The 13637-nt window shown below is 32.1% G+C and overlaps 1 protein-coding gene across 1 annotated transcript; it reads right to left on the bottom strand.

Moving 5' to 3' along the window:
• Positions 1 to 11585: 11585 nt before the first annotated feature.
• LOC148544062 (uncharacterized) lies at positions 11586 to 12416 on the bottom strand. Its single transcript, XM_088498847.1, has 2 exons — positions 12042 to 12416; positions 11586 to 11852 (listed from the first exon to the last, which is right to left on the bottom strand). The coding sequence occupies exons 1-2, from the start codon at positions 12414 to 12416 to the stop codon at positions 11586 to 11588; spliced, it is 642 nt and encodes a 213-aa protein (XP_088354973.1).
• Between the last annotated feature and the right edge of the window lie 1221 nt (positions 12417 to 13637).

The following is a 13637-nucleotide window of genomic DNA, read 5'->3' as shown; positions in this document are numbered from 1 at the left end:
ATATGTTTCTTCATAATCTATAACGGGCCTTTGTAAAAAACTTTGTGTCACAAGTCGAGTTTTGTAGCGTACAACTTCATTTTTCTTATATCATTTTTTCACAAATACCCATCTATATCCAACAGGTTTTACATCTTTTAGTGTACGGACTACAGGTCCAAAAACTTCACACTTTACTAGTGAGTCTAATTCAGCCTTCATAGCTTCTTCCCATTTTGGCCAATCATTCCTTTGTCGACATTCTTCAACTGTTCTTGGCTCAAAATCCTTACTTTCATGCATGCTGTGTAATGCCAGATTATATGAAAATATTTCATTGACAATTGTTTTATTCGATTCTATTTTTCTCCTGTAAAGACATAATTTATCGAGATCTCATCATTTTTATAATTTACAGAATTTTTAGGTATCTGAACGTCTTTTAGCGTTAAAATTATATCAAAATTTTGGACAACTGCAGGTGTCTTTACTATATCTTTATCTTTTTCAACAGAAATAGTATTTATCCCTTTTCTTTTTTGAGAATTTTTATCTTTGGAACCGACATGCCTACCACATTTCTGACATGAATTTGTTTCGGTAGCCATTTGTCCGACTGGAACATCAATTTGAATTGGGTCATTTTTAGCTGGTATGTAGGATTTAGTTATTATTTTCACATTAGAAAAAGTATCAGGTAATTCATTTGCTATTCTTTACAAATGTATAAATCTTTTGAACTTCTAATTCACATTATCCTTATCGAGGATCTAAATGCATCAGGGATGATGCATTCTAATTAAGTTCTTTTTCAAGAAGCTTATTCTCTCCCCCTAATATTGAAAATTTTGATTCATCAAAATGACAATCTGCAAATCGAGTTTACATCTCCAGTTTGTATCTTAAGATACTTCACTATAGAGGGAGAATCATATTCAATATATATCTCCAATTTTCTTTAGGATCTCATTTTGGTGCGATAAGACGAGACAATTGGAACATATATTGCACACCTGAATATTCTCAAATGGAAAATATTTGGCTGCTGGTCAAAAGCTAATTGCAAAGGAAAGAATTGGTGGTAACTTGTTGATCTCAAGCGAATAAGTGATGCAGTATGTAAAATGGCATGTCCCCAAGTAGAGATTGAGAGATTTGTTCTCATAAGTAAGGGTCTAGCAATCAATTAGAGCCATTTAATAAGTGACTCTGCTAGTCTATTTTGTGTATGAACATGAGCTACTAGATGTTCAACACTTATACCAATGGTCAATAAGCATTGAAAGCTTAAGAGGCGAATTCATCATCATTATCAAGACGAATTATTTTGATTGGATTTTCTAAAAAACTGTGTTTTTAATCAAATAATTTGAGCAAGTAATCTCGCAAACGTCAAAGTGTAAGAAGACAATAAGCACACATGTGACAATCTCGAAAATGAGTCTAATAGGACAATAAAATATCTAAAAGATCCACATGATGGATGAATAGGTCTACATATATCGCCTTGAATCCTTTCTAAGAATTTAGGAGACTCAAATCCAATTTTTACTGGTGATAGCCTTAAAATTAGCTTTTCCAGAGAACATGCAGCACAACAAAATTCACACTAGATTTAAGAATCTTCTGGTTCTTTAGTGAATACCCATGGGAGTTTTCAATAATTCTTCGTATCATGGTTGTTCTGAGATTCCCCAATTGATCATGCCAAATTATGAATTTATTTGAGCTAGTAAACTTCTTGTTTATAATGGCATGTGATTCAATTGTACTGATTTTAGTATAATATAACCCAGAAGAAAGTGAGAGTAACTTTTCTAGTATAACATTTTTATTTAAATCATGAATTATAATACATAAGTACTCATGATTTTTCTTATTCATTATTTCAATATGATATTTATTTCGACGAAATCTTTAAAATTCAGCAAGTTCCTTAAAGATTTAGTAGACAATAGTGCATTATTTATTATGAATTTTGTTCCTTCGAAAAATAAAATTATAATTCTTCTGGAACTTTCTATCACATTGTCTGAGTCAATAATGGTATATATTAACACATTCTTCTTTTGGTACAAGATGAATAAAATATATATTACTTTTGAGAATGGTATGCGAACTTGCACTATCCGCAAAGCAAATATCATTATATATCCTTGCCATTTTCTTCAAAGACAAATAATAATAAAATCATAAAATGAGTAATGTATATACACAGTAAAATTATATATTATTATTATTATTATTATTATTATTATTATTATTATTATTGACACATTTAGTGATTTAAATTCTTAAACATTAACATTAATATTTTATTAAACATTATTTATATACATCATACTTAAAATTTAAATGCATACGAAATAAAATTTAACAAGAAGTTTTTTACATTATTTATTTACATAAGTACTTAGCGAACCCAAATATTAAACTTTTTCATCATTGATTAAATGACCAATATTTCTTCAAGATTCTCAAAGAAATCAGATACTTTATAATGAGTGGTATAATTTTCATCAACAACCTTTGAAACAAAATTTGTCTCATTTTCTTTGTCATCATTTTTCAAAGATACTTGATAAAGATCAACTAAGTGTCTTGGAGTACGACAGGTACGTGACCAATGGCCTTTTCCACCACAACGGAAATATTTATTCTCTATTGATTTATTTTGCCCATTATTTATTTCTTTATCCCATTTCTGGTGAGATCCTTTCTTATATGAACATAATTTTTTTTTACCAAAATCTTACCATTTACCTCTTTTGGGGTTATAATTTGCCGTATTTGCTTTAGAAAATAGAGCGATGCCAGCTGGACGCGCTTCATGATTTTTTAAAAGCAATTCATTGTTTCGTTCACCAACAAGAAGACAAGAAATTAGTTCAGAATATTTTTTAAATTCTTTTTCTCGATACTACTGCTGTAACCTGTAGGAGTAGATTCGAGACATGGAAAGTCGAGAAAATTTTCGCTGGCATGTCATTATCAGTAGTTGTTTTCAGATATATCAAGAGCATTAAATTTAATATGAAAGAGCTTTGACATAATGAGAATTCATTACCTAAATCTTCCTATATTTTGATCAGAGCCTCATGCTGATAACGTGTTGTGAAATAAATAAATAAGAAAGAGAAAGTGAATATAAAATAAAAAAGTATAAATAAAAAACTCTAGTATTAATATTCATCAATATTATTATCTCAATATAACAGAGATGATTCATATATATATTCACTAATTATATGTTACAGGTATAAAGAAAAAGAGGTGTTTGTTGTGTGTATTTTGGTCTCTGACTATGTCTTCTATTTATATATGTGCAAGGTTAATTTTTTCAAGTCTTGAAAAATTGCACCGTCCATCATTAAAGATGTAAACTCTGCCCAAATAGTTTTGATCGGAAGAATATTTAATGATCATCTATATTGTAACAGATTAAAAATTAATTTGAATTAAAAAGATGAAAATTTTAAAGAAACTTGTTGCATAATCAAAAAATAATGATACATAGTCAAATATTTCAATTTGTTTATGATTCATAAAAGTTTGCAACTTACAACATATTAAGTTAATAAACATAATAAGTTGCAATTTGGAGAAAAAAAAGTCTTTTTTCTAAAAGTGTTATATGGTGTAAATTAAAAGTATTGTATACAAAAAATTTCTCTTAATTAAATGAAGTTTTTTCATACAATAGAGTGAAAATTAAAATGCAATACAGTTCTTTAAATTTTTAAAGCGTGTGCTATTTGATCTACCAAACTAAAACGTGTGCTATTTGATCTAAGGATAAATTTAAAAAAAAAAAAAAAACACCACATCCACATATTTTATAAAAGTATTCATAGATTAATGATACACATTCCCAAAACAATAAAGTAAAATGCACATAATTTATAACTCAATATAAAAGTCTTTTTTCTTTTCTTTCAATATATTTCCCATGCAAAATTTTATATCCAAAATGAAGACACTATTTTAGTGGGCTGATTTTTTTTAAATGCAATTACATTGTGTGTTATTTTTTTATATTGTACTATGTATTGTTATCCTTTAATATGAATTTAATTTTTTTTTAATTATAATGAAACAAATCGGATCCAACAATTCATTCTCATGTCATGAAATTAGATTATCCAATTTTCGAGTGCAAAAATTGATATTAGGGTGCTAAAATTGGATGCAATGAATTGTGGTGAGTATTTTTTTTTTAGAAACTCAATAGTGTGCAAATTGAAGAGTCTAAATTGAGTGTGTAAAATTATTTTTTAAATAAAAATGCTAATTGGACCGTCTGATTAGTGAATTAAATAATTAAAAAAAAAATTCGTACCACATCCAATTAATTACACTGTAAATAAAACTCATGACCAATTGCAGTGCACATTCTCGTTCGTTATTGGTCGTCTCCTTCGTCTTCACCTCATTTAGTTATATCGGAAGAATATACTTGCCACTTGTATAGTTGGTTGTTATGATTGTGTTTCTAGGTATTTTGTAAAAAAATTCATATTAAAGGAGAGTATTTTTTATGAAAGAAAAGAAGAGCACATCATGAGAAAATAGTATCATTAAAGAGAAGTTTTTAATTTATATCTTTTTCAATTTTTTTTAGTATCATCTCATATATTATATTTGTTACTAGAAGGAAATTGTTGAGTTTAAAAAATAATATAATTTAGTTTAATAATGACAAACATATGATATTTGGTTTGAAAATCCAAATATTTGTTTGATAAAGTACATTTTTGTAGGTTCATATTGAAGATGAAGTGACGAAATACAATCCTACATGTGTAGAATATATTTTGGTTTGGATGGCTCTTAGGGCCAGCTTACAACAGAGCAAACAATATAGAAGAAAGGCCAAGTGTGCTACAACTTTGAGCTACGACATCAACTTGGGTAAAGGCAAAAAAAAAAAATTCTTTCCGATCTGAATTCTGTCTTGTACATGAGTGTATGCAATAACCCATTAGCCAGTAGCAGACCTTTAAATAGATCTCAGACCTACGGCGAATTAGTCCTTTCCTTAGCCTGTCGGATTGGAGAATACCATAAACAAAAAAAAAAAAAAAACTCTTATTTGAAAAGCGATGGTTCAGTCAAACAACCAAGAAAAGAGACTACTTGAACTGAGAAAGTAGTCATTGATGAAGAGGATGAAATTGATAATCTTTTTCCATGATCAGTAGCCAGAACATCAGCATCATCAACTCAAATGAGCCTTCTCATTGGTGTTGTGAAGGATGTGCTCCAGGAGTTCGTTAATTTGTCCAAGCAGCTGATTACTCCCAGCAAGTAAGAGAGAAAACTTGCAATCCAAAATGAAAATGCTTTGCATAAATCCAAGGATCGAGTTCAAGTCCTCCTTAAATATGTGGATAACATAAATGATGGTGAGCATATGCAGACTGAACCTGAAGACAAGAAGCCGCTGGAAATTGAAGATGAAGACTCGAATGTCTAGAGATGTCTCTGGAAGCTACCTATTATCCATTTTTGCTTTGTTTTTATGAGAATTTTTTGTTTTGTCTACTACTTTAACATTTTTGGAGGATTGTAATAACTTTTATATACTCTAATATTCTTTTACTGTTTAGCCTCTAACAAATTTTGTGTAGGTTAAGCATCATTTTTTTAATGACAAAAGGAGAGTAAAAATGATATTATGATGGTTACGAGGCTAGCTTAGAAAAATTAGTTATCATTGTTTGTGATGTGTTTAAAATTTGAGTTTTTTTAACTAACTGTTTTTAGTTATATTAATGTACTTGTGGTTTATATAATTGGTTGTTATGATTGTGTTCCTAGGTATTATGTAAAAAAAAAAAAAAAAAAAAAAACCCTCATATTAAGGAGGAGCATTTTTTATGGAAAAAGGGAGCACATCATGAGAAAATAATATCATCAAAGGAAAGTTTATAATCTTTATGTCTTTTATTTTTTTTTTTTCAGTATCATCTCATATATTATATTTGTCATCAATGAGAATATGAGAATATTGTTGAGTTTAAAAAATAATATAATTTAATTTCATGATGACAAACATATCATATTTGGTTCGGTTTGAAAGCTCAAATGTTTGCTTGGTAAAGTGCATTTTTATAGGCCCATATTGAAGATCAAGTGACAAACACATAGCCCAATATTGGTGCTACATGTGGAGATTATTTTCTAGTTTGGATGGCTCTAAGGCCCAACTTAACAACGCAAATAATCATAGAAGAAAGGTCAATTGTGCTGCAACTTTGAGCTAAGACATCAACTCGGGCAAAGACAAAAAAAAAAATCAAAAGGAAATTGGATTCTTTTTAATACGGATCCAAATTAGCTATCGTCAAATGGTTGGAGAGAAAAAAATCACAACTTAGAACAAAGAAAGAATCAAGAGTGCTATGCTGTCAATGAGTTATAACTCAAATGACATAGTCTCTTCATATTCATCTAAGAGGTTGTGGGTTCGAGTCTCTTATTTTTGGTTAAAAAAAAAAGGGTACTGATGCTACTAGTACAAGCAAAAGAAAAAGAAATTATCAAAGTTGCATCTTTAACGACAAGGATATCAAGAATAGTACAACCATGATCCTATATATGTCACTGTCACCTTGTGTCCGTGCCATGCTTGCGCCTCCTTAACCTCTGCCATATTGTTCTGATTTTGAAGGAGCAAGACAACCACGGTCTCGTCCTGGAAACATTACCCTTATACAAAATGGAGTAATCGGCTAAAAATTGAAAATTAAAAATCGAGAACTATATATCTGATTTTTATAGCATTGTACTTATCTTCTCTTTTATGGTACTACATTGAATATTTAGCTTTTTTAGTTCATCTTTCTTTGTTTAATGAAAAAATACATACTTGTAAGATGTTAATAAAAGTTATTGAAAGAAAAGACAAAAACAGTTAGACTTAGAGAAAAAGTCATAGATTGTATTAAACTCTTTTGATCTAATTTCTTGTTTTGTGTTATGAGCTTGAGAGGTTCTTCTTACTAAATTGGGTAAGCAGTCTAGGTTAGAAAGTTTAGTCGAAATAAGCTTTGTTAGAAACTTGTGTGTTCCTTGATAGGATTAGCTAGGAAGAGTCATAGAAAATTGGTGAGTGTAATTTCTAGAAATTATAGTGAAAATTCTACCATTATTATGGTAGAGACTGGATGTAAGTTACACTGCACTAAGTGGCTGAACTAAGACACATGATCTATGAAGCACGGACACTTCACTGAGTTATCGTGTCCGCGTGTCGGACACATTTCAGACACGACACTCACCGACACTCGTCTGACACGCCTGGACACACCTAAATACCATCACGTGTCCGCGTGTCCAATCTTATTCTTAACATATATTTTTAAAATAAATTTAGATATAGTATATATTATTATTTATTAAAACAAAAAATATTTTAAATACTTGATATAATTAAAATAAGATATTAAAAATAATTAAAAATTTTAATTTATATTTTAATATCAATAAAATATCAAAATATCATTACAATTTATCTAAAAAATACTTTATATTTTATATATATGCGTGTCCCCGTGTCATGTAAGATTTTAAAATTCGCGTGTCGGCGTGTCCTGTGTCGTGTCGTGTCCCGTGTCGGTGTCAGTGTCCGTGCATCATAGCACATGATAATACAAGCTTCTCTTCTCTGCTCTATTTTCTATTTTGGCGTTATGAGACAAAACTAAATTGTCTCTTATATAATTGTTTAACAAAAACTACATAAACTCTATTTCAAATATACTTTAGTGATTAAGTTTAAAAAAAGACAGTAAAAAGTGGTTCCAGATTTACCTTATTCTCTAGGTCATTGACAAGCTTTAATATTGTATATTAATGATATGATTTATAAAATATAACATTGTTATTAATAGATATATATTTTAAATAATATTGTTTTATTGTAGATTAAATATATTTTCTAGCTTATATATTTATATGAAAATTTTATATATTTACTATTTATGTATTTGTATTTGTTTATTTATTTATTTCGTTATTTATTTATGTGTAATCTTATGATTCATTTATATATTTATTTATTAATTTATTTTGTTATTTATTTATATTAAAATTATAAGTTGTATGTGTATTTATATATTAAAATTATTGTCCTTGTTGAATTTATTTGGTGGTGTCTTTAAGCAGAACCTCCAATTGTGGCAGCTGTTGAATTTGCTGTGTGGATGAAGTTCAGTACTAGAAAAACTGTGATTATAGTGATCAAAGATTATAATTTCTATAGAGATGTCAATTACAGGATATATGAATCAAAATTGATGATATTCTATCCCAAATGTATACAATACAACACAAGTTGTGATTAGCTTATCAACGTTAGCATGATCAGAAGGAAGTATTATGGGTCATAAGGAGGTACAATGGTAATCACATTTGTACTAGAGCCACTATTTTTTAAGACCATTTCAAGTTGGATTCCTACATAATTGCAGAAGCAATAAAGCTGATGATAGAGGCTAACCAATCTATAAAGATAAAATTTGTCATTATTAAAATTCAGTCGAAATTTAATTATACCGTAAATCATCGTAAACTATGGCTAGCAAGACAAAAGGCAATGAAAAAAATTTTCGACAATTGGAAAGCTTCCTATGAAGTTTTTTTCAAATGGTTTGAAGTCATGTGTCATAAAAAGTCATCAATAGTTGTTCATCATTTTAAAACTATAACTGCATACCAGAAAAATGACTTGATTCTTGATGTTTCGATATTATATCAGGTAGTCTGGAGGTTTTGTATTAGAGCCTTCAAATATTGTAAAACAGTTGCACAAGTAGATAGGAATCACTTATATGAAAAATATAAGAGTTGTCTATCGGTTGCGGTTTCATAAGATGATAACAATAATATCGTGTCTATTACATTTGTTATATGTGGATGGGGTACCTCTGATGTATGGCATTTTTTCCTCAATAACTTGCGGCATGTGATGACATGAAATGATGTGAACTTTTATCTTTGATCGACACAATTCTATAAGATCAGTTATTGCTCGTAGTAATAAAGCTTGGTCACCTTCGAGAACTTTTCACATGTTTTGCATTAAGCATATATGTTCAATTTTTTGAGAAAGTTTAAGATACCATACCTATAAAAGCTTATCGTCAATGTAGGTAAATAAAAATATTGAAGTTTGTTATTTTTATAAATACCCTTATGATAAATGTTATTTATACTTCGTGGTTCTATATTCTTTTTTAATTATAGAATACTCTAAGACGGTGCGTAAATACAACTTGGATTATTAGTATTTGCATAAGTAGAGTGAAGTTTATACTAAGTGGTTGGACGAAATCTCGCGCGAACAGTATGTTTTGACATTTGATAGCAGATACTAATAGGATTATATAACCATGAATCTAATTAAGTGCATCAATATGGTTTTGAAAGGGACGCACAACTTATCCGTTACTGCACTTATTAAGGTAATATTTTATCGACTTAACTATTATAATAATTAATTTTTTTATTAACAATACCAAAAAAAGTTCAATTTAATTATTAGGTTATCCATAAACCTAAACGATCATAATTTCCGTTAGTTTAATTATTAAAATCATAAAATTATGCATAATTTTTATTATTTTAATTAATAAAATTATCGAAATAATTCATTTTAACTGCGACTAACAATTAGTAACATTTTTTAAAAACTACCAAAAATTTTGTTGTTCATTAACATATAAAACATTAACATACATTAACATTATCGAAAGAGAAAGTATGAGGAGACAATGATATTAGTGTATAATGTATACAATAAATTTAAAAAAAAAAGAAAATTAAAAATTAAATATCAAATTCCTAATTAATTATTTAATTTCAAAATTTAAAATTTGAAAATTTAAGCATTTAAATACACAGTTACTTTCAATTTCACCATAATCTCTCAACCTCTGTTTCATCCCCAAAACTTGCCGCTGTTCCCGGAGATCATGCCGACGCCGCCGCATCCACCCCCGACGCCGCTGCGGGTTCCTGTCGACCGAAACCGTACCTTATTTTTCTGTAGAAGAGTCAGATACCTCCGCAGCCCCCGTACTTTCCCATGGCCGCTGCACCCCGATTCTGGCTGAAGTAAGCATCACCGTCAAAAGGATATCGAGCTTCTTCTTTTTCATCGCTCTTGAGGTGTTGGTATTCATGCATGTTGATGATGATGATTATTCATGATTACGTTGATGTTGCCCCTTTATGATTCCATATTCCAATTCTTCCATTCTCATCCCCAGTTATCACAATAGGAGAAAAAGGTTGCATCAATACCGATTGAGTGCTTCTTATGTCTCATTTAGCTATAGCAGAGTGCTGGGATTTTATGATGTGCCTAGGGGTGGAAACAGGCCAGGCCAGGCCAGGCTTTGCTCTTAATAGGCCTGGCCTGTCATACAGTTGATTAGCCTGAACTTGGCCTGCAGCCTGTTATAGGCTCTTTATAAAGTACTAGGCTTGACCTGTTATTCAGCCTGGCCTGCCCTGAAGCCTGTTAAAAGGCCTGCTAATTTTTTTTTTTTACAAAAATAAAAATATTATTTAAAAAATTATTTTTTAATAAAAATAGTTATATGTAATATGTCATATATTTAATATTTGTAAAAAATTTTAAACTTTTAACATATTTAAAATATACAAAAATATTTATAATAAAATATAATAAATTTAAAATATCTCATAATTTTATTAATAATAAATAATTATTTATATATTTAATTATATTTTAACAGGTCCAGGCAGGCCTGACAGGCCTATAAAGCTAATTAGTGAGCCTGGGCCTGGCCTATTAATGTATTAAGGCTTTTAAAAGAGTTTGGGCCTGTACATATTTTATAACAGGCCAGGTCAGGTCAGGCCAAACACAGGCCAGGCTGCAGGCCCTTGGCAGGCCGCCTGGCCTTTTTCCACCCCTAGATGTGCCCCCAATGCAAATTTTTCTCTTTCTTTTCTTTGGATAAAACTAAAGAAGGATTGAAGATGAAAATAAAATGGAGTTTCAGAAAGCTGTTAAAGCTAGACTTCTCTATATCACTCTCGGACATATTAATATTAATTCAATTAGAATGGTCATTTTAATAGGTATATAGATGATTATTTTAATTTTTATGTGAATGGTTATTTTGATTGAATTAGGTTTAGTTATATATATAATTAAAATATATTGGATGTTCAAATCACTAGATATGCAGATGATTATTTTTATTCTTAAGTGGATGGTTATTTTGTTCAATTTGGTTTAAGTATACAATTAAAAAATATTGGATAGTCATTTCACTAGGTAGCTGGATGGTTATTTCCAATGAGAGAGAGTGGCGCTAATGAATGAGGTGGTTGGTGAAGCAGCGACGACTTGATGAACCCAAAAGGCAACAATGATATCCAATGAGCAGGAGAATGATGCTGGCAAAGGCCGGGAGATGGTTGATGAATGGACAGTGACAGAGATTTTGGAGAAAAAGATGTTTTTTTTTTTTGAATGAAAATAAGCTCAACACTAACGTGGAGCAACAAAAGAAATACATAACCAATTCATAAAAACCATGAAATTCCTGCTACTCCCGGCATCGCCATCAACCACCCAATGAATCACTCTTGGTCCATTCGTCGTAACTCAGAACGGTCTTCTTGATGACAAACTCCATGCTTGTTTCCTGATTATTAAAGATTCTCGCATTACGTTCCACCCAAATGTTCCAAATCACTGCAAAGAACCCCGACAACCATTTCTTCTGATCTTGTTTCCGCTTATACCTACTGGTCCACCGCTCAAATAACTCCTTTATTGTACCAGGAATAGGCCACACCTCCCCAAACGACCTCAACCAACTGCACCACACCTGCCACGTTAGCTCACATAGGAGAAACAGATGTTCCACCGACTCTATCTCCTTTTTGCAAAGAGCACAGATATTATCACTGGGCCTAATGACTCCTAGTCTACTCAACCTCTCCTTAGTATTCACTCTGCCAATAAGCACAAACCACCCAAAAAGCTCAATTCTCGGCGGTACCACTCCTTTTCATACTGCACTTGTGAAGCTGTAACTCGTAATCTCATCCGACAGAGATTCCATTTGTAGGACGTGCATCACAGACTTTGTCGAAAACACCCCTTTACTATCAAACTTCCAAACCACCTTATCATCTCTACCAGCTGACAACTTCACATGCCTTAACTGCTCATGAAATTGGTTAACCAGTTCCAGCTCCCATTGGAACAGCTCTCTTCGCCACTGGAAGTTCCATATCCACTCAAGTCCATCCCAAAATCCATAGTCCCCAATCATGGATCCTTGTTGATCCGAAATAGAGAATAATCTTGGAAATACCACCTTCAAGGGGCCACCTTGCAGCCAGTTATCTTCCCAAAATTGGGTACTCCTCCCATTTCCTACCTCCATCGCCAGGCCCGTCAGAATTTTGTCTCTTATCCTTGGCTCTTTTATACTCAACTGACATATGTCCTTCCACGGTCCTCCTTTAACCGGTAGTTGCTAATTTACTAACATTACATCAAGCTTTAGGTTGTTGCACGAGCATACAATCTTCTTCCATAAAGGGCACTCCTCTTTAGAAAATCTCCACCACCATTTAAATAAGAGCGCTGTGTTCCGAAGCACCGCATCCCCAACCCCCAAACCCCCCACCTTTTTAGGTGCCTGAACTACCTCCCATTTTACTAAAGGAATGCCATCATTACCATCCCCCTTACACCACATGAATCGCCTTTGCAATGCAATCAGCTTATCCGCAACCGCCTTAGGCATCTTGTATAGACTGAGGTAATAAATAGGAAGGCTATTCAACACTGCTTTAATAAGAACAAGCTTACCCGCTTTAGTTAGAATCTTTGCTTTCCATAGGCTGAGCTTTCCTTCTACCTTATCAATTATCGGCTTCCACGTCTTCACCATCCTCGGATTCGCACCCAAAGAAATCCCGAGATACCTAACAGGTAGAGCCGCTTGCTTACATCCCAGCAAACCACAAGCATGATCTATCCATTCCTGTTCACAATTCACCGCTATCAAACTTGACTTCTCAAAATTGATGCTCAGCCCCGACATCAACTCAAAGCACCGCAACAGTCTCCTATAATTGACTATTGTCTCTGTCACCGGGGGGCAAAACAATATCGTATCATCTGCAAATTGTAAGTGCGACAGTTCAATATGCTCACCTCCGACCAGTAGCGGTTCAATTCGCCCGTTTCTGACAGCTTCTCCCACCATCCTATGCAACACATCTACCACCAGCACAAACAAAAATGGAGAAAGCGGATCTCCTTGTCTGAGGCCTCTTTCCATGTTGAATGGCTTGGATGGTGACCCATTTACCATAATAGACATAGTAGCCGTGCTGATACATTCTTTCACCCAATTCCTCCAACGCTGTCCAAATCCCATTTTCTGTAGCACTATATCCACGAAACTCCATCTGACTCTATCATATGCTTTATGGAAATCCAACTTTATTATCGCCGCTTTCCTCCTCTTTGCCTTTAACCAATGAACTGTCTCACAGGCAATAAGAGCACCATCATGAATTTTTCTACCTTTTACAAAAGCAGTCTGAGTCTCTCCTACCAACCCCGGCATAACTGACCTCATTCTTCTCACCAG

Source organism: Arachis ipaensis, chromosome B9 (genome assembly GCF_059453495.1).
Source record: "Arachis ipaensis isolate K30076 ecotype BB chromosome B9, ASM5945349v1, whole genome shotgun sequence".
NCBI lineage: Eukaryota > Viridiplantae > Streptophyta > Magnoliopsida > Fabales > Fabaceae > Arachis > Arachis ipaensis.
The sequence above is the reverse complement of the archived record's forward strand: the minus strand, read 5'-3'. Positions and strand labels throughout refer to the sequence as shown.

Excerpts from the sequence above, each read along its gene's own strand:
- LOC148544062 (XM_088498847.1), bottom strand. The coding sequence starts at position 12,416 with ATGGAGGTAGGAAATGGGAGGAGTACCCAATTTTGGGAAGATAACTGG. Across the intron at positions 11,853-12,041 it reads GTTACAGCTTCACAAGTGCA|GTGTGGTGCAGTTGGTTGAG; the intron begins GTATGAAAAGGA and ends CTAACGTGGCAG.